At 48.2% G+C, this 22186-nt stretch overlaps 1 protein-coding gene across 1 annotated transcript in view; it reads right to left on the bottom strand.

Annotated features, from left to right (window-relative positions):
- MPHOSPH8 (M-phase phosphoprotein 8) overlaps window positions 1-22186 on the bottom strand; it is a 286382-nt gene that overhangs the window by 94019 nt on the left and 170177 nt on the right. Inside the window, exons 8-9 of the mRNA XM_069202290.1 lie at window positions 11900-12040; window positions 9915-10001 (exon numbers count right to left, since the gene is read on the bottom strand). Coding sequence (XP_069058391.1) covers window positions 9915-10001; window positions 11900-12040 — 228 coding nt within the window. The remainder of the gene's footprint in view (window positions 1-9914; window positions 10002-11899; window positions 12041-22186) is intronic.

A 22186-nucleotide genomic window follows, 5' to 3' on the forward strand; every position in this document is an offset into this window, starting at 1 on the left:
TTGAGAATTTGCGATGCGTCATTGGTTGGCTGCCTGTGATGCGACTCTTTTTCCTGCTGCATCAAATTTTCGGCTTTCTTTGTCCGGAGGTGGGGCGTCGCCAGATGTATGGGAATTTGCTCTTTCGCGAGCTGCCCCTACTACTGCGGAGTCAGGTGGTAACTGCGAAGTAATAAACACTGGGTCTGTGGGTGGTGGTTTATATTTCTTATCCACCCTTGGGGTGATGGCTCTTGATTTTACGGGCTCTTCAAAAATTTGTTTTGCGTGCCGTAACATCCCTGGTAGCATTGGGAGACATTGATATTGGCTATGTGTAGCCGAGAGGGTGTTAAATAAAAAATCATCCTCTATAGGATCGGAATGCAGTTGGACATTGTGGAATTCTGCTGCCCTAGCCACCAGTTGCGAGTATGAGGTACTGTCCTCTGGCGGTGACGGCTTTGTGGGGTATGAATCGGGATCATTGTCCGGCACTGGGGTGTCGTATAAGTCCCAAGCGTCTTGATCCTGATTATCTTGACTTATAGTAGTTTGCGCTGGTGAGTGCATTTGTGGCGGAGTTTGTGCCGGCGATGCCTGTTGTGGTGGAGAGGGCGGAGGCGTGACTTTTTTAACCACTTTGGCTTGTGGTTGTGCGTCATCCTTGAGAAATCCGATCCTTCTTTTTCTCATTATTGGGGGAAGGGTTGATATCTTCCCTGTGTCTTGTTGGATGTACAGTCTCTTTTGTGTGTAGTCTGATTCTACACTTTGGAGCTCTTGTCCAAATCTGTGCATCTGGCCACTTATTCCTTGTTCCTCTGTGTAGGAAGGAGGTGTGGAACTTTTCGGCGCCGAGAGAGAATCTTTTTTCGGCTTCGGTACCGACTGAATTTTTGTGGCTTTCGCCAGTGTGTCTCGGTGCCGATGTTTTTCGGTGCCGGCATCTTGTTTTTGCTTCTCGGAGCCGCTATCTCGGCTCCGAGGTTGCTCCATGGCGGTCCCTCGACCGGAGTCAGGTGTCTTCGCTATGGGCGTGCCCTTTTTCGGCGCCTTCGAAGGGTCGCCGGTTTTATGGGTCGAGCCATGGCCTGTTGGCAGTGGCGTCCCCTGGGCTTTTGTTTTTTCGATGGTCTTTATTTTCGACGTCTTACTCACTGTTTGTTGTTCGACGTCGGAGTCTCCGGATTCTGAGTCCGGAACCGAGAATGTTTCCTCTTCGTCGTCGAAACGTTGTTTTGTCGGCGTGGACGCCATTTGTAGACGCCTGGCTCTTCGGTCCCGGAGTGTTTTTCTGGACCGGAAGGCTCGACAGGCCTCACAGGTATCCTCCTTGTGCTCGGGGGACAAGCACAAGTTACAGACCAAGTGCTGATCTATATAAGGATACTTACTGTGACATTTTGGGCAGAAACGGAACGGGTCCGTTCCATCAGCGTCACACGCGGTCGGGCCGACCAGGCCCCGATGGGGGATCGAAGCTACCCCAAAGTCTTCCGATGATCGGTGTCGATGTACCTAACTATCCCGATACCGAACGGAACAATACCGACGCTTTCTTCCGAGATTCTGACTAACTTTCCGAACCGAAACACGGAGCGAAAAGGAATACGTCCGAACCCGACAGCGGAAAAAAACAATCTAAGATGGAGTCGACGCCCATGCGCAATGGAGCCGAAGAGGGAGGAGTCCTTCGGTCCCGTGACCAAAAAAGACTTCTTCGAAGAAAAACAACTTGTAATACTCCGAGCCCAACACCAGGCAGCGGACTGTGCTCAACATGTGTATCTGCAGCAACATATGCCATCGAACATATATTTTCTTAGTTTATTTTAAGAACCACAGGTTCAAATTTTACATGTAATACTTCAAATGAAAGGTATTGCAGGTAGGTACTTTAGGAACTTTGAATAATCAAAATAGCATATATACTTTTCACATAAATCACATACAGCTATTTTAAAACTAGACACTTAGTGCAATTTTCACAGTTCCTAGGGGGAGTAAGAGTTTGTTAGTTCTTGCAGGTAAGTAAACCACCTACGGGGTTCAAGTTTGGGTCCAAAGTAGCCCACCGTTGGGGGTCCAGAGCAACTCCAAAGTTACCACACCAGCAGCTCAGGGCCGGTCAGGTGCAGAGGTCAAAGTGGTGCCCAAAACGCATAGGCTTCTATGGAGAAGGGGGTGCCCTGGTTCCAGTCTGCCAGCAGGTAAGTACTGGCGTCTTCGGAGGGCAGACCAGGGGGTTTTGTAGGGCACCGGGGGGACACAAGTCCACACAGAAAGTACACCCTCAGCAGCGCGGGGGCGGCCGGTTGCAGTGTGCAAACATGCGTCGGGTTTTCAATAGGTTTCAATGGGAGACCAAGGGGTCTCTTCAGAGATGCAGGCAGGCAAGGGGGGGGGCTCCTCGGGTAGCCACCACCTGGGCAAGGGAGAGGGCCTCCTGGGGGTCACTCCTGCACTGGAGTTCGGATCCTTCAGGTCCTGGGGGCTGCAGGTGCAGAGTCTTTACCAGGCGTCGGGATCTGAGGAGCAGGCAGTCGCGGTCAGGGGGAGCCTCGGGATTTCCTCTGCAGGCGTCGCTGTGGGGGCTCGGGGGGGGGGGGGGGGGCAACTCTGGCTACTCACGGTCTGGCAGTTGCCGGAGAGTCCTCCCTGAAGTGATTGTTCTCCACAAGTCGAGCCGGAGGCGTCGGGTGCAGAGTGTCAAGTCTCATGCTTCCGGCGGGAAACGCAAGTTGTTTCAAAGTTGCTGCTTTGTTTCAAAGTTGCAGTCTTTGGTTAACAGGGCCGCTGTCCTCTGGAGTTCTTGGTCCTTCTAGAGCAGGGCAGTCCTCTGAGGATTCAGAGGTCGCTGGTCCCTGGGGAAAGCGTCGCTGGAGCAGTGTCTTTAGAAGTGGGGAGACAGGCCAGCAGAGCTGGGGCCAAAGCAGTTGGTGTCTCCGTCTTCTCTGCAGGGTTTTTCTGCTTAGCAGTCCTCTTCTTCTTAGGTTGCAGGAATCTGAGTTCCTAGGTTCTGGGGAGCCCCTAAATACTGAATTTAGGGGTGTGTTTAGGTCTGGGAGGGCAGTAGCCAATGGCTACTGTCCTTTAGGGAGGCTACACCCTCTTTGTGCCTCCTCCCTGAGGGGAGGGGGGGCACATCCCTATTCCTATTGGGGGAATCCTCCATCTGCAAGATGGAGGATTTCTAAAAGTCAGAGTCACCTCAGCTCAGGACACCTTAGGGGCTGTCCTGACTGGCCAGTGACGCCTCCTTGTTTTTCTCATTATCTCTCCTGGACTTGCCGCCAAAAGTTGGGGCTGTGTCCAGGGGGCGGGCATCTCCACTAGGTGGAGTGCCCTGGGGCATTGTAACATGAAGCCTAAGCCTTTGAGGCTCACTGCTAGGTGTTACAATTCCTGCAGGGGGGAGGTGTGAAGCACCTCCACCCAGAGCAGGCTTTTGTTTCTGTCCTCAGAGAGCACAAAGGCCCTCACCACATGGGGTCAGAAACTTGTCTCTCAGCAGCAGGCTGGCACAGACCAGTCAGTCCTGCACTGAACAATTGGGTAAAATACAGGGGGCAACTCTAAGATGCCCTCTGTGTGCATGTTTTAATAAATCCAGCACTGGCATCAGTGTGGGTTTATTATTCTGAGAAGTTTGATACCAAACTTCCCAGTATTCAGTGTAGCCATTATGGAGCTGTGGAGTTCGTTTTTGACAAACTCCCAGACCATATACTGTTATGGCTACCCTGCACTTACAATGTCTAAGGTTTTGCTTAGACACTGTAGGGGCATAGTGCTCATGCACCTATGCCATCACCTATGTTATAGTGCACCCTGCCTTAGGGCTGTAAGGTCTGCTAGAAGGGTGACTTACCTATGCCATAGGCAGTGTGAGGTTGGCATGGCACCCTGAGGGGAGTGCCATGTCGACTTAGTCATTTTCTCCCCACCAGCACACACAAGCTGGCAAGCAGTGTGTCTGTGCTGAGTGAGGGGTCCCTAGGGTGGCATAAGACATGCTGCAGCCCTTAGAGACCTTCCCTGGCATCATTGCCCTTGGTACCAGGAGTACCAGTTACACGGGACTTACCTGGGTGCCAGGGTCGTTCCAATTGTGGAGACAATAATAAATTTTAGGTGAAAGAACACTGGTGCTGGGACCTGGTTAGCAGGGTCCCAGCACACTTCTCAGTCAAGTCAGCATCAGTATCAGGCAAAAAGTGGGGGGTAACTGCAACAGGGAGCCATTTCTTTACATGTATTTTTTTTTTTTTTAAACCTTTTGTCTCCTCTACAAACCTCCTTATTTCTAAGGAGGTGAAAGGGTTGCGTGTCAATCCAGAAAATTGTTTAAACTGCAAAACCCACTCCTTCGGGTAGGTAACCATTTTGTTTTGTACAGTGGATCGTGTCTGGACCCACATGTTGTGCATGGGTTATGTAGCGTTATTCTCCCCTCTTGGGAGGATAGTTTGAAAGGAGTTTATATTTGAGAACAGGTGCTTTAATACTTTAATCCACCTGTGTACCTTGTAAGCTTGGTTACTCAAACAATGTTTAATGAAAGTGTGTAGTGAAGACCACATGGTTGCCATCAAATGCCATTTATGTTGTCCTTTCCTCCTTGTGAAGTATGCTCTTGGTTTTCGCCCCACTGCTTCCATCGCTCTCTAGTAACATGTCTAGATTGTTTGGACCATGTTGGTGTCTGGTAAGGCCTTGCTTGCCAGTGCAAATGAGGTGAAAATCCGGTTTACCTTCCTGGTTTGTCTTGTTTCCTGCAAATAATACATGACTGGCCTTTTGACATTCAGAGTAGAAAGGGTTCCTTCTGCTTGTGATCTTGGGCTTTGAAACAACTGGCAGCTGTAAAGATGGTTAGCTTGAAAAGGCGCCACTGGAACCAAGCTGCACCCAACTTAAGAGGCCCAAACAGGCTGAAGTCGGACTTGTGTTTGAGTTTAGACCTGGCTTGGGTTGGAACCTTTCTATTGCAGAAGTTTTGCAAATGGCTGGGTCTAATTTAAAAGTGGCCAGGTGGGCAACAAAAAACATGTACTGGGATGCAGTCGAGAGTAAATAGAAGTGGTAGAGATTAATGCAATCAATCACTTTTTTGTATTCTTTATTGTGAAATGACCATTGTCAGAAATTGAGTTTTTTTTTTTCTCATTAGCACTCTGTCCGTATGTTATCTTTAAACAAAAAGTTATTTTTTCAAGCTTGCAGCTCACTAACTTTGCAAGGGTGTGATAGCTATCAGAAAAGATGTACTGAGTGTTAAAAGCTTCTGTCCTGCTTTATGCATAGGCTCGAAAGGCAGATTAATTAGCTTTGCAAGCACTAGATTTAAGTTCCACAGTATTCAAATATAGACCATGGTTCAGCTATCCTTTTTGCTCATTCTAGAAATCTTTCACAGGCATGTAGAAGAATGTTCTTCCTATATTGCTTCTTGTGTGGACCATAATTGCTGAGAGGTATATCAAGTCAGATGTCTAAAGGTCCCTGATCTAGAAAGTAGATGAGATAAGTAACAGTAGCATCCTGTGTTTATCTGTCCCTAGGTCCTACTTTGTTGCACCAGGGTATCAACTTATTCTATTTTGAGATGTACCATTTTTGCATTTTTGGGCCTTTTCTCTTAGGACTTCATTGGCTCTCTGTGGAAGCCTCAGGTGTCCAAATTCTAGGCACTCCGGAACCATGCTACTAGGCTGAAGGTTGCTGGTTCCAGGTGGTATACCTGGGCCCCTAGCACTGTTAGCAAGTCCTGATGTGCTGGTAGGCTATTAATGTGACTTATGCCATTTTCACCAGATCTGGGAACCAGGTTTACCTAGCCCAATGAGGTGTAATTGGGATTAAAGTCATAGTACCTTAGCTGCACCTTGCCCCTGTCTAACACCAGTGGTATAAAAGGTATTGTGGGAAAAGCATATGCAGAAATTTCTATGACCAACCTATTGATGAGGGATTCCTTAGTAACTGATGGTGCATGGACACAAAGTTTTAAGATTTTGCATTCTGCTGTGTTGCAAAGACATCTATCCTTGTCTTCCATTATTTCTGTAAAGAATCTCGCAACTATTTGCAGTTTTAGTTCCCATTCGTGTGACGTGTTTGCTTGACTGCTTAGCGTCTCTGTCCATGTGTTTTGAACTCTTGGTAGGTTCATGGGTCCTAGTGTTATTTTGTTTCTGAATTGATCACTTTTATATCTTCTGAGGTCACTGGGACAAAGTATGCAACCTAGTTCCCCTGGTCTCTGGATGGAAAATATTGTGGCTATGTTGTCCATTTCAATCATTCTGATCCTGGTTTGAGTCTGGAGAGACATTAAGACAAAGAAGGCTATTTTACATTCCAACACGTTTTACTGATTCTCCACAGGCTCCTGATACTTAGTTTACAGGTGTGTGCCCCACACCCTGTGTTTCATGGATATGATGGCTACAGAGGGAGTTGGCTGTCTGAAAGCTCTCCCTACTTTGAGATTTGTTGTATCCCACCACTGTATGTCTCTTTGTATCTTCTCAGTGACAGTCAATAGATCCTCCTTTTACCAGTAACCAATGACTTTGTAGCCACTTCAGGAATGGCTTCCTGTAACTGGGCATTGGGTGTTAGGGTTACGCAAGATGCCATTATGCCCATTGGTTTCCCAGATGTCAGAGGGTGGCCCTCTTGGTAGACACACGTTTGCTCTGTCAGTGCCAGGATTATCTCAGAAACAAAGAAAGCCTTCACTTTTTTGGCAGGCTTGCTCACAAAAAAAAAATTCTCTTTCGCGCACTGGGGATACTTTTTCCAGGATGAGGGAAAAGCTAAATCTGTGGAGTGTCTCCTCATCAGTATTTATGTTCTCCTGGCACAGCCTTAACACTTTCACTTTCCCAGTCAGGTGTCTAGTTGAAGGTAGACATGGTTTCCTAAATGTGCTGCAAATGTAGCAAGGCACTTTTTGACAACCCTTGGCACAGATTCTATCCCAAAAGGCAGAACCATGAACTGGTAAGGTATTCTGTTCACGACGAACGTCGGTGACCTCTTGAATCCAGTGTTTATCAGCACATTCAGGCAGCCATCCTTGAGGTCTATGGTTGGACTGTGGTCTTCTTTCCAGCATAGGTGGGATGATCTCCTGCAGGGAGGCCATTTTGGACCTTATTTGCTTAATCAAAGAATGCAGCTCTGGGTTGAGTACCATGGCTGGCTTTGGGGCCAGGAAATAAAACTGAAGAGAACCCATGTTGTATGTCTTCTGTTGGGACACACTCTAGTTGTGTGTTTAGTTAGATGGTCCTTGATCTCTTGCTGTACATGCAGCTTCTCCTCCTTGCTACAGGTCCTTTGTCTTGGCTGGATATTTGGAGATATGTTCGTAACCGTTATACACAATTACCATGTTGAATACATTTTGAAGTTCATATGTTGGAAGTGACTGACCTGCATTCCTGAACGAATCCTCTGATCCTTCCCACTCCCACTGCTGGAATTTGTGCAGGGTTGGCTCTAGTAGCAAGTCACTTTAACGACTGTCACCCCACCCGCAGGATGGTATCTTACCTCTGGCTATTCTTCGAAAACGTTGCCTTGGCATAATGAGGTAGTGCCACTATGATGGTGCACTTTGGGAGCTGGACTGTGTTGTGAAGCTGGCAAGGGGCGGGTGATGGGCTGCAATTCCTTTCTTGCAGGTAAACTTTTTGGAGATGCTCCTCCTCAACATTGACCTCTGAACTGCCAGGTACCCATAGCCTTTAGTGCTTCACTGACTTTTCTTGTTCTTTTCAATGACTCGACCACTGCTGGCCTGAAGAGATTCTTGCCTATTAAAGGATTTTCACTACAGCTGCTTGCACCTCCAGCTTGAACCCCACAAATTCAGACCTGCATGCCTTCTTAGGGTGTGGTCTACTGGCTGTTTTCACCACATTCATTTTAAGGAAGTGTTGGAAATAGTCTTGCCCCCCTTGAGGACCACCTCTGCCCCTTTCATGTACTACTCAGAGGGATGTTGCATTAACTCCTCCACCTTCTCATATTGTTAGTGCCCATACCTGATCAGCAAAGTTTTACAGCTGGCCATGCACCATTGGGCGGCAATCAACCTCATAATTTCACACCCCACCATATCCATTTTCTTGCTCCCCTTTTATGGTGAAGGCCCTATAGGGGTAAGTGTGTTGGCTCTTTTGTGTGCCAATGCAATGATGATGGAATCAGCCACTACAGTGGCCTTGATGTAGACAAGGTCCTGGGAAGAATGTCTATACTTCTTCTCCTACCTGGTTGTTAGGGCATTGGCTGGGGTTGGCTCCCTAAAGGCCTCTTGCTCCAGGTCCAGGATGCTGGGGAGCATTGGAAAAACCTGTTTATCCTTCTGGGATGGCAGCAAAATCTATAGGAGAAACACAATTCTGACGTTCTTCCTTCAATTGACCTATTGATTTCTACATGTTTTTTAACCAGAGTATTTTAAACAGCTATATCATCGGGGTGAAGGTCTGGAGGGGTATGCGTCTACCCCTTCTTTAGGAACGTCTGTCTCTCTGTCCTGCCAGTCCCTCCTTTGCTAACTCCAGGTCACAACCTTCTTTGGGATGCCCATCTCCATAAAAGATTTCCTCTTCCTTTTGAGGCTATTTTTTGCTCCTGCGCTCCTAATCTGCTTTCAGAGTTGAGGAGAATTCCAGGGGTTTACCACCAATGGTATCTTTGGACCTAAACATGTGGGGATCTTTGTGCTTCTTGAAGGTTTTGGCTTGGCCCCACTGAGCCTCTGTAGTGTTATTTGGCACTTCTTTACACCACTGTTCTTTGACGTCTTCTCCCTCTCAGGTTTTGGCAACCTCCTCAGTCGTAGACCTCTCAGTGCCGTTCCTCTATTTTCTCAGAGTTCTCCTCCTCGCTTGAAAATACAAAGTCTCTCAGTGAGGTTTTCCGCTGCGACTGTGTCATGATGTAGTGAGCCCCCTTATATTTCTCTCTTTTCTTCAGGGTCGGGGAACTCCACACACATCACAGCCCACTGAGCAGGCAAAGGTTGGAAACCACATGGCTGTCCTTCTGGGTGAAACTGTTGTGGCACTTCGGGTAGAATCTAAAGGGTTATGCTGCATTCCAGATGTTTACTATCAGACCCACATGGTTGAGATCCTTCCTATGGAATTCTCCCGAAAGGTTTGGTTTTCTTCAGTGCCCACTCGATTCTCTGAGCATCAGGCTTTTAACCTTTGGTTCCTGTCATGTTTTTTTTGGTTTTGTTCTGCGATCCTTCAATGAAACGTCACTTTTTTCTGTGCTTCTAGACCCAAAGTGAGAGAAAACACAATCTGCAGAGCATCCTATGGAATTGATGTCTGATGTTATGCCATCGCAAGAGGATGGACAGGACACTAAATGGTCAATGCCAACCAGGGAGGAAAAAAATACAAGAGATAATTCCAAACAGATGCACAGCACGTTAATCCAGAAAATATTCTTATATCAAAAATGTGCTAGCTACTCTGTTGATGGCCAAAACAGGTAGTCATCCCCATAAACATACTATTCACTGATTCGTAACCAACAAATCTGAAGAAAAAACGAAAAATAAAAATATCACACCTACGGAAGACGCATCAACTAATTTGATTCACACCCAGAGAAATTCCTAATAGTTAAAATGACTGAAATAGTCACTCTTTTTAAACTGATGGATAATCTGAACACCTACTGTGAATGCCCCCCTTTTTGTAAAAAAAACTTTTGCATCCAATTTCAGGTGATGAATTAAAACACATTAACATCTGTTCAGCAATCTACTTCTGGATTTCATAAAGGAATTAAGTTAAGGAACATTTAAAAACATAAAACGTTTTTGAATGCATGTACTAAAAAAATGTGCAAAACAATACTGAATGCGTAGTCAGTGGGGAAAAGCCGTTTACCTTCATTAGGGCAGTTTCTCCATTCGTCTGTTGGATGTTTACGTAAGCACCAGCATCCAATAGGATTGCAGCAGACGTCAGAAAATTCTAAGTAAAAACAAAAAAGGTGAAGAAACTAACTATAAAAAAGCATCACCTACTGAGACTTCAGAGAAGCAAAACTGAATAAAAAGGTAGGCTTGTATCTGTGATAAAAAGCTATTTTGGCAAAATTAAATTCAGATTGCACTAATTATCAAAGACACATGCAATTACTAGTATAAAAGTATACTGAAATACGCTTTCCATTTTGACATCCTTATCAATATTGAAAAATACCAGAATATTGAAAACTATTAGAGATCATTGACCACTTTTATGAGAAATACATTTTACTGAACTGCAATTAAACCCATCTTAAAATGCAACTAAGCAGTTTAAGCCCCATTTAAATTATTCTTAAAAAAGGAAAAAAGAATTAAGAGTGCAGTGCGCAACAGAGATTTCAATGAACCTTCAAAGTTGGATAGTTTGTGAATCAAATGTGCAAGTGACTCAAGTTAACAGCTCTGTGCCCAGAAAGGATAGTTTCTGACAAATAAGGTTTTGAGGCTGGTTTCTAAACCTAGGGACATTCTGATGCATGCCTATATGGACCAGAGAGATGTGCAAGGTTCACTTGAGTCGTTTTTTTTAGCTTGGGATCTGGCTAACATTTAAGACAGCAGTTGCTGAACATTTATAACATATGTCAGGCAGGCTCAAGGGATCCCCAAGTCTGAAACAGGGAAACTTCTTCCATCATCCACACCACGGATGGTGGTGATTGGACTACGCTCAATTTCATTGTAGGTGAAGGACAGTAGGTGAGACAGCAAGGTGGAGGGTGGCAGTAGGAATCTGCAATGCTGCAAAGTTGCAGATACTGGCTCACAGAAAGAGTGCTGAGAAGGTAATGTCATCACTCTGCACCTGCAGACTGATCTAAAGAAGGCCTCCTCTATTCTCTGGGTTGAGCTAGAGAGGGCTTTAGAGCCCTGTGACGCAGCAACTGACTCCTTAGGGTGGATGAGAGCTTCTACACAGACTGGGACAGCGGCATCACTAGCAGGCTTAATTTCACTTGAGAGTAAATGGGTAGGGTACTAATCACACTTGGAAAAGCACCAGGTCTAGGACCGTACGCTTCTCATCAAGGTGAGAGTATCCAAAAAAGCTGAAAAAATTCTGAAACACCTCAGGGAAGACCAGGTGGTAGTGAATCTGGCCAGGAAAAGCTATTTTCTTACGGGTACCTGTAACCAGAGACTGGACAATTCAAGAGAGGGCTTCTATGTATTCCCTCTGACCAGACTCTATGAAAGAGTATGGGAAGCGCAGACCTTTTAGTTTCTGTATGAAGAATCCATTCTCAATACTGCACTCTACAATTTAAACAAAAAGATGTATGTGATCAGTTACAGGTAACAATAAAGGGAGGTGAACTGGAGACTGTCTCAATCACTTTCATTCTCATCTTTCAAATGTTCACAAATGTACATTCAATAATCACAAATATAAACTTTTATTGATCAAAACACACACACACACACACAATGGGGATCCTATAACCAAAAGTTACTGGGCTTCGCATATATATACGGGACAGGAGGCTTCATTACTGGTTACGACTGCTGCACTTGAAAAATCTGAATTATGCTGACACCAGGCATGATCTAGAGTAGTGGTCCAGTGGTGATCCCTCCTTAAGATTGTGGGGAGCAGAGACCATTTTAGAGGCTTTCCTATCTCAGAAGTCTTGCACTAAGGGTGGTGCTTTGAACAACTGTTTTTTTGGTTCAGGATGGGGGCTCAGACTACAGCCCTACCATGGATTGTACAATTAAACGTACTGAAGAATGTCTGCTGATAAAAGAAAGAATGAGACAGCTGTGCCATCGGGGGAATATTTACTTTCAAATGATCCCAATATAGAAAGTGTTAAATAATAATATTAATAGCATTACTTTCTCTGCTGCATGTATCAGAGCAGTTGTTCCATTCTTCTGTCTGCTATTGATTTTTGCTCCTTTCTTTACAAGAAGCCGGAGGATGTCGTCGTGGCCTCCTGCTGCAGCAAACATGACTAACGTCATTCCACTCGAGTCCTGCAGAAAAAGAATAGCAAGTTAAACACAATACCAGCATTTTAAATCCCAATCTCTAGTTCCACTTCCTCCATATTTAGAAGCTAACCAACCAGGTGTTTATACTGTGATAAGGAGTGCTAAGGTGGTAGGTCTCACTGTGTAGGGACAAAGGTGGCTCAGAGTGTATGGTTTAGATTTTGCAATGATGGTGAAAGCGTGGAGGGCACAGAGTGAGGCAGAGCACATAGCAGTTTAGGGGGTCTGATTGCGTATGCTTCAGAGTGCATTGTGAAGAGCAGGAAGAGGTCTCACCAGGCATTAAAAGTAGGGTGCCTATTGAAGATGGTGATCATTTCTAGTCTGACTAAAAGAGGACCACCGAAATTAAGTTGGCCGAAGGACTACAATAAGACAATACATGGGTCACTTTTGGGTAATTACTGGCAGAGACTGTATAAAGCTCCACTTGGAACCTGCAGTCAGAGCCTGGAAATATTGAATGTCCGTGTATTTCTCGCTAACTGCTATGTTTATCATCAGGCCTATACCTTCGGCTTGCACCTTGTTTTCCTGTGCTTCTGTGTTCCTCTTCTCTGCTGTTAGTGCTAAAGTACATCTTCCTGTGTTTGGTTGTTTTTTTAAAAATTCCTTTATTGAGGAGTATAGAAAAGTTCCTTATATGACATGGTCTCCTCCTACCTTTTGACCCCTGGTACTGAGGTTTTTTGAATGAGGTGCACTGGTTCCGTGATAAACAGGTTGTCAGTGCTCTGTCCCTAAAAATAGGAGACAAAGGCCCTGATTCTGACCTTGGCGGACGGCAGAGGCCGTCCGCCAAGGTACCGCGGCCAAATGACCGCACCGCAACCGCGGCGGCCATTCAGACATTTCCTCTGGGCCGGCGGGCGCTCTCCAAAAGAGCGCCCGCCGGCCCAGAGGAAATGCCCCTGCAACGAGGACGCCGGCTCAGAATTGAGCCGGCGTAGTTGCAGGGGTGCGACGGGTGCAGTTGCACCCGTCGCGTATTTCAGTGTCTGCAAGGCAGACACTGAAATACTTTGCGGGGCCCTCTTACGGGGGCCCCTGCAGTGCCCATGCCATTGGCATGGGCACTGCAGGGGCCCCCAGGGGCCCCGCGGCACCCCCTACCGCCATCCTGTTCATGGCGGGTTACCCGCCATGAACAGGATGGCGGTAGGGGGTGTCTGAATCCCCATGGCGGCGGAGCGCGCTCCGCCGCCATGGAGGATTCCCCCGAGCAGCGGAAAGTCGGCGGGAGACCGCTGACTTTCCGCTTCTGACCGCGGCTGAACCGCCGCGGTCAGAATGCTCGTGGGAGCACCGCCAGCCTGTTGGCGGTGCTCCTGTGGTCGGTGGCCCTGGCGGCCGGTGTACAAATAGGTACACACCTCTACCTACTTAAGTACCTAGTAAGTGGTATCCCAGGGACCTAGGGCATGGGTATAGGAGAGGCTCCCTAAGGGCTGCAGCACGCATTGAGCCACCCTCAGGGGCACACCTAAAACAATATGCACACAGCTGCCATTGCAGTCTGTGTGTCATGGTGCAGGCCAGGTGAAAACAAGACAAGGCACACCCTTGGAGTACCATGTCCCTATTACTGCATCTAAGTATATGCAAGTCGCCCCTAAGGCAGGGTTCATTATACTTGACATACCTGGGCGTACCTGCATGAGCAGCTATGCCATTGTGATGTTCAGCCACACTGTTGAACTTTTTAAGTGAACAGGGAAGCCATCTTAAGGTATGTGCTAGACACTCATCAACATGAGTGACCCAGTTACACAATGGCTTTACTGAAACCTATGGTGTGTGGTATTAAATCCAGGCTGATATCAGCCTCTGGTTTATTATGACGTGCGCCCAGAGGGCACCTTAGAGTCGTCCCCTGAACCCCACTAGTTCCTTGGTGTGTTGACGGACTAGTTTCGATCAGTCTGCCGCCACCAAACAGGTTTCTGAATCCCTGGAGGTGAGAGCCCGAGCTCTTAGAGGTCAGAAACAATGCATGTGCCTGAGAGGGGTGTCACCAACCATGCCAGCAGGGTGACTAGCAGATCTGCATACCCAGGCCGGGGTCTTCAGAGACCCTACCGCCTTGAGTATGCAAAAACCCCAGCTGCCCCAGACCTGGGGGTAACCACCCCATGTTCTGAGGCCCATTTAGCACAGGACAGGCGGGAAAATTTGATAGTAGGTATGGGCTAACCACGCCCTTAAGGTGGGCTACCCAAGGTGGACACTCAAGGAAGGTGTAAGAAGTTGGCTCTGTATGTACTATTTCAAAGTAAGAAATAGCATGCACAGAGTCCAAGGGTTCCCCTTAGAGGTAAGATAGTGGCAAAAAGAGATAATTCTAATGCTCTATTTTGTGATAGTGGGGTCGAGCAGTACGCTTATCAGAGGATAGTGTTAAGCATTTGTTGTACTTACACAGGCAATAAATGAGAAACACACACTCAAAGACTTTACTCCAGGCCAATAGTTTTTATATAGAAAAATATATTTTCTTAACTTATTTTTAGAACCACGAGTTCAAGATTTGAAGTAAATACATAAAATGCAAGGTACTCCAAACAGGTAAGTTAGGAACTTTGAATTAGAGCAATAACATATACAGTGTCTGTTAAAATGGCAATAAGCTATTTTAAAAGTAGACAGTGCAAAACTCAACCGTTCCTGGGGGAGATAAGTATTGGTTAGATTGTGAAGTAAGTAAAACACTTACAAGTCTTAGTTCCTGGGCATAGGCAGCCCACCGTTGGGGTTCAAGGCAACCCCAAAGTTACCACACCAGCAGCTCAGGGCCAGCCAGGTGCAGAGGTCAAAGAGGTGCCCAAAAGACCTAGGCTCCTATGGAGAACACAGGTACTCCGGTTCCAGTCTGCCAGCAGTAAGTACCCGCGTCATCGGGGGGTAGGGGGTTGGGGGCAGACCAGGGGGTTTTGTAGAGCACGGAAGGGGGAGGGGGGGGAGGTGGGGGGAACCAAGTAGGCACACGAAACACCCTCAGCGGCACAGAGGTGGGCGGGTGAAGTGTGCAAAGCAGGCGTCGGGTTTTGTATAGGAAACAATGGAGGGACCCGGGGGTGTAAGGAAATGCCTCCTTGGCATGGTTACCCCCTGACTTTTTGCCTTTGCTGACACTAAGTTATGATTTGAAAGTGTGCTGGGACCCTGCTAACCAGGCCCCGGCACCAGTGTTCTTTCCCTAAACTGTACCTTTGTCTCCACAATTGTCACAACCCTGGTACTCAGGTAAGTCCTTTGTAACTGGTGCCCCTGGTCCCAAGGGCCCTGATGCCAGGGAAGGTTTCTAAGGGCTGCAGCGTGTCTTATGCCACCCTAGGGACCCCTCACTCAGCACATACACACTGCTTCACAGCGTGTGTGTGCTGGTGGGGAGAAAATGACTAAGTCGACATGGCACTCCCCTCAGAGTGCCATGCCAACCTCACACTGCCTGTGGCATAGGTAAGTCACCCCTCTAGCAGGCCTTACAGCCCTAAGGCAGGGTGCACTATACCACAGGTGAGGGCATATGTGCATGAGCACTATGCCCCTACAGTGTCTAAGCAAAACTTTAGACATTGTAAGTGCAGGGTAGCCATAAGAGTATATGGTCTGGGAGTCTGTCAAACACGAACTCCACAGCACCATAATGGCTACATTGAAAACTGGGAAGTTTGGTATCAAACTTCTCAGCACAATAAATGCACACTGATGCCAGTGTGCACTTTATTGTAATATACACCCAGAGGGCATCTTAGAGATGCCCCCTGAAAACATACCTGACTTCCAGTGTGGGCTGACTAGTTTCTGCCAGCCTGCCACACACCAGACATGTTGCTGGCAACCTGGGGAGAGTGCCTTTGTCACTCTGTGGCCAGGAACAAAGCCTGTACTGGTGGAGGTGCTTCTCACCTCCCCTGCAGGAACTGTAACACCTGGTGGTGAGCCTCTAAGGCTCACCCCCTTTGTTCTTTGTTACAGCGCCACAGGGCATCCCAGGTAGTGTAGATGTCCACCTCTCCGGCCACTGCCCCCACTTTTGGCGGCAAGGCTGGATGAGATAGTGAGGAAAACAAGGAGAAGTCACCCCCCAGTCAGGACAGCACCTAAGGTGTCCTGAGCTGAGGTGACTCTTACTTTTAGAAATCCTCCATCTTGTAGAAGGAGGATTCCCCCAATAGGATTAGGGATGTGCCCCCCTCCCCACAGGGAGGAGGCACAAAGAAGGTGTAGCCACCCTGAGGACCAGAAGCCATTGGCTACTGCCCTCCCAGACCTAAACACACCCCTAAATTCAGTATTTAGGGGCTCCCAGAACCAAAGAAGACAGATTCCTGCAACCTAAAGAAGAAGGACTGCTGACCTGAAGCCCTGCGGTGAAGACGGAGACGACAACTGATTTGTCCCCAACCCCACCGGCCTGTCTCCATACTTAGAAGAAAACTGCAACAGCGACGCACCCAACAGGGTCCAGCGACTTCTGAAGCCTCAGAGGACTACCCTGCATCTAAAGGACCAAGAAGCTCCCGAGAACAGCGACCCTGTTCCTCAAACTGCAACTTTCTGCAACAAATAAGCAACTTTTAAAGACCACACGTTTCCTGCCGGAAGCGTGAGACTTTCCACTCTGCACCCGACGCCCCCGGCTTGACCTGCGGAAAACTAACACTACAGGGAGGACTCCCTGGCGACTGCGAGCCTGTGAGTAGCCAGAGTTGACCCCCCTGAACCTCCACAGGGGCGCCTGCAGAGGAAATCCAGAGGCTCCCCCTGACCCCAACTGCCTGTAACAAGGAACCCAACGCCTGGAACCAACACTGCACCCGAAGCCCCCAGGACCTGAAGGAACCGAACTACAGTGCAGGAGCAACCCCCAGACGACCCCCTGCCTAGCCCAGGTGGTGGCTACCCCGAGGAGCCCCCGTGTGCCTGCCTGCACCGCTAAGAGTGACCCTAAAGGCAGGGGTCACCTCAGCTCAGGGCACCTTAGGGGCTGCCCTGACTGGTGGGTGACTCCGCCTTGTTTTTTTAATTATCTCCTCCAGCCTTGCCACCAAAAGTGGGGGCAGTGGCCGGAAGGGCGGGCATCTCCACTAGCTGGGATACCCTGGGGTGCTGTAACAAAATGGGTGAGCCTTTGAGGCTCACCGCCAGGTGTTACAGTTCCTGCAGGGAGAGGTGTGAAGCACCTCCACCTAGTGCAGGCTTTGTTCCTGGCCACAGAGGGACAAAGGCACTCTCCTCATGTGGCCAGCAACTCGTCTGGTTGTAGCAGGCTGGCAGAAACTGGTCAGCCCCACACTAGAAATCGGATTGGTATTCAGGAGGCATCTCTAAGATGTACAATAAATTCCACACTGGCATCAATGTGTATGTATTGCGCTGAGAAGTTTGATACCAAACTTCTCAGTTTTCAGTGTAGCCATTATGGAACTGTGGAGTTCGTGTTTGACAAACTCCCAGACCATATACTCTTCAGGTTACCCTGCACTTACAAAGTATAAGGTTTTGCTTAGACACTGTAGGGGCATAGTACTCATGCACATATGCCCTCCCCTGTGGTATAGTGCACCCTGCCTTAGGGCTGTAAGGCCTGCTAGAGGGGTGACTTACCTATGTCACAGGCAGTGTGAGGTTGGCATGGCACTCTGAGGGGAGTGCCAGGTTGACTTAGTCATTTTCTCCCCACCAGCAAACACAAGCTGTGAGGCAGTGTGCATGTGCTGAGTGAGGGGTCTCTAGGATGGCATAAGATATGCTGCAGCCCTTAGAGACCTTCCCTGGCATCAGGGCCCTTGGTACCAGTTACAAGGGACTTATCTGAGTGCTAGGGCTGTGCCAATTGTGGAAGCAAAGGTACAGTTTAGGGAAAGAACACTGGTGCTGGGGCCTGGTTAGCAGGGCCCAGCACACTTTCAATCAAAACTTGGCATCAGCAAAGGCAAAAAGTTAGGGGGTAACCATGCTAAGGAGGCATTTCCGTACACACACGCAATCACACTCACATGCAGACACGCCCTCACTTCAACATTCAGTCACACATAAACCACACATTCACACATTCATGCACACACGCAGACACCACACACTCATACACGCCCACACAACACCCCCCCCAGCCTCCCACCCCCCTTCCCTGTTGGATGATCACCTTACCTGTTCCGGGGAGAGGTTCCTCTGGCAGGGAACGGGAAGGAGCGCTTCCACCGCCGGCAGAGCCCCACCAGCAGGACACTGCCGGGCCGTATTATGGCCCATAATACGAGTGGGCGGTGTCCTACTGGCGGTGGAATTGCCAGAGCGTCTCTGCCCGCCAGCATGCCTACTGCTGGATTTCCACCCAAAGTGAGGCGTAAATCAGGTAGTACTCGTGATATGGTGGGTAGGACACCGCTAGTACTGATGGTCTCCTGTCGCTTGTGGTATTGACTGCCTTTATGGAAGACCGCCAAAGTCGTAATGAGGTGCTAGGTGTCCAGTTATGGTAAGCCACCGAGGGGTCTTGCGATGTATCTGGATGTAGGGGCACCAGTGGTCCTGGTCTCCTCAGTCCAGGGCGTCCGGGTGCAAAGGGTTCTTGGACTGCTGGGTGTCAGTCACCGGTTGCAGTAAAGGGAGTTGGGGGTCCAGAAATAGAATGCAGGCATGCACTGGGTTACCAGCCTGGATGAACCAACAAATGGGCTCAAGTCTCCCGAGCCTGGAAATGCAGAGACACCAGTGGTCCTCATCCTTGGCCAGGGGCATCTAGGTGCAGATGTGCAGTGGATCGTCGGGGTTACCGTCACTGGAGGCGGTTGAGGGAGGCCTGCAGAAAGACTGCAGGCGTCAGAGTGGAGGTTGCGGTGGGGAAATCCCACAATGGACTTTGTCTCAGGAGAGGCTGGGGATCAGGTTGACACCGTTGGCCCACTTCAACATGGGCTAGTAGGCTTGGGTGGAGGGGTGTTGTTCAGCAGTGGTTTTGGCGGACCGTAGTCCTCTTCAGTTGTTAGGTGCCTGAAAGGATGCAGGGAAGCCGCTCCGCTAATCCACTGGAGTTGCTTGGCCTGGGGTGAAGGCTGTCAGTGTTTCCGGGCTCTTGGAAGTTTCAGCAGCTTGAGGAAGAGACGTCTTTCTCGCGATTGTCAAAGTCCACAGATAGGCTGGCAGGGTTGGTGTCAAGTCCATCACAGATCTTCCGTTCTTGCCTTCTGCGTCTCTGGAGTGTCCTTCTTCAGGTCAGCAAAGATTAGCTTTCCTGGTGCCGGGAGCTCACCTAAATATTTAATAAAGGGGTGTTTCTGGGTGTGAAGGGCAGTAGCCAAAGGGCTACTTACCTCTAGGGTCACTACACCCCCTATATGACCACTTCCAGTCGGAAGTGGGCCTAACTCTGTCACAGAGTTCCTAATTCAGCCAACACTAAGACAGTAGATTACTAAATGGTGTGTCCCTATCAGAAAGCTCACCTTAGGGGTGGTACTGACCTGAGGAGTGGACACACCTCCCTGAATACTAAAATTCCCACCTGTCTTGGTGCCAAATGGTCCTTGTGGCATGGGGGTGGTGGGGTCAGCATCTATCCTTTGAGTAAATCCACATCGGCACATCAACGGTGGTGGGCTTCTTTGAAGCCTCCTGCTTTGGACTGCACATTAGCAGTGGGTGGAGTGAGTAAACACCTTGCTCAGAGCAGGCTTTGTCTTTGACCGCCCGAGAGCAAAGACTGTCACCCATGGGGGGCTAGAATCTTGTCTGGTGGTGGAAGGCTGGCTAAAACTAGTCAGTCCCCACAAGGGTAGTCAGTGGATCTTCAAGGGGCACCTCTAGGGTGCCCTCTGAGTACATGTATTAATAAATCCATCACTGACATCAGTGAGGATTTATAAATGAGATGTTTGATACCAAACATCCCTATTTTCAGTGAAGACCTCATGTAGCTGGGGAACTCAGAGTGACCAGTGTCCAGCACATGTACTTAAAATGGCTTCCCTGTTCAGTCACATCTGAGATTTGACAAAGACATGGCAGGGGCATACAATGCACCCTGCCTTAGGGCTGTAAGCCTGCTGTAAGGATGACTTACATACACTGCATGTAGTGTTAGGTGACATGGCACACAGCCTGTGTGTCAAGTTGTACTTTCCTTTTATAGCTGCATCAAGACACACAGCCTGCAATGGCTGTCTGTATGTGCTAGGTGGGGGGTCCCCGAGGGTGGCACAATACATGCTGCAGCCCTTGGGGACCCACTTTAGTACCCATGCCCTAGGTATAAGGGGCACCGTTTACTAGGGACTTACAAGAGGGGCAAAGGTATTGCCAATTGGGGAAAATTGCACAGTTTTAGGGAATGAGATCTGGCACTGGGGACCTGATTAGCAGGAACCCAGTACGCTTTCTGTCAAAATTGCATCGAATACGAACCAAAAAGTAGGGTGACCATGTAAAAATGGGGGCACTTTCCTACAAAATTGTGTTATTCTTCTTTAAAGCTGCATCAGTATTTATTCTTGCAACAGCATTCTGGTGCTGAAGCATAATATATAAACAACATATCTATTTTTTCTAACGATTGGTCTTGAGTTCCTTCTTGAGTGTGCGTCTCATTTATTGCCTCTGTGAGTAAAACAAATGCTGAGCATTACCCCCTGAAAAGCCTAACTGCTCGCCCACACGACCACAAAAGAGAGCTTTTGGGATTGTCGTTTGTAACCCTGTAAACCAATATGGGTCTTCTGTAGCATCTGCAAAGTACCCCCATACATTGGTGCACTACATAACTAGCCAACTTCCTACAAGGAGTATCACACAGTCTGCTACGTACTGTGTGTACAACATCCAGTTTCCTTTTGGACAGCCATCTTTTACATGGAAGAGGAAAGTGGACAGGTCTTGAGTGTTACAGATACAGTTTCTCTCACAATCTTTCCTTACCCTTTGTCATTACCACGTTTGCCCATACCTAGCCTTTCACATACTTTATTTAGACAGGTACAAAGAAGCCCAGAACTCTACGGAGGATGGGGATTGGTTGTGTGGGCTTGTGTTCAATCATGCTTAGTCACAAGGTGAGAAATCACATCTTTTCGGTTAAGACCACAGATCTCTGACATAGAAGGCTAGAACCTGAGCATCAGAGATCCATAATGTAGGAAGCTGGCTCTGTATATGCTATATAAAAATACGATATAGTGTGCACAGAGTCCAGGGGTTCCCCAGAGGCTTAACAGAGACTGAAGTAGATAATACTAATGCTCTCTTTTGTGGTCAAACAGTTAAGTGTATCAGAGGGTAGTGCAAAGCACTTGTTGTACACGCACAGACAACAGAAAAAGCACACACTCAATGACTTAACTCCAGACCAATGGTATTTAAATAGCAAAAATTTATTTTTAGAACCACAAGATTCAAGTTGCAGGTAAGTATTTCAATAGATTTGTATTTCACACATGCATCGACAGAACTTTGTTTGAAATCAATAAGTTATACAGTTCTTGATATATTGGCAATAACCTGAATTAAAAATTGACAGTGCACTTTTCATAAACAGCTCCTGGGGGGAAGAAACGTTAGGTAATTTTACAGGTAAGTACAACACTTAGAGTTCCAGTCTCCGGGGGCTGGGAAGTCCACAGGTTGGGGTTAACTCCAAACACCCATCACCAGCAACACGAAGCAACGGCGAGCACAACTAGGCACCAAACATACACCCTCAGCAGCTCAAAAAGGGTGCCGGGGGTCACTCAGCGGCTGCAGGTGAGGTCCACGGCACACCACCGGTTGGACAGGGAGGAGGGTCACCTGCTGAATGTGGCTGCACCGGGTGTCAGTTTCTCCAAGGCCTGGGGACTCCAGGTGCAGTGGGTCTTTTGGCGTCAGGTATCTTTATCTGGAGCTTTCACGGTCACAGAGGTCCTCAGGATTCCTTCTGCAGGCGTTGTTGTGGAGGGGTGGAGAGGTCAACCCAGGGTGGGCACTTGCACGGAACCGCCTGGGGATCCTCTTCAGCTGGTTGGACCACCTGGACATGGGCCGTGGGTGTCGGGTGCAGAGTGGTTAGGACTCAAGCATTCGGAGTGAGATGGGAGTCCTTAGTTGTTGACAGGGCCGTTGTCCACAAGAGTTCTTGGTCTTTTGGGTGCAGGG

The sequence above is a fragment of the Pleurodeles waltl genome, chromosome 8 (genome assembly GCF_031143425.1).
Source record: "Pleurodeles waltl isolate 20211129_DDA chromosome 8, aPleWal1.hap1.20221129, whole genome shotgun sequence".
Classification (NCBI taxonomy): domain Eukaryota; kingdom Metazoa; phylum Chordata; class Amphibia; order Caudata; family Salamandridae; genus Pleurodeles; species Pleurodeles waltl.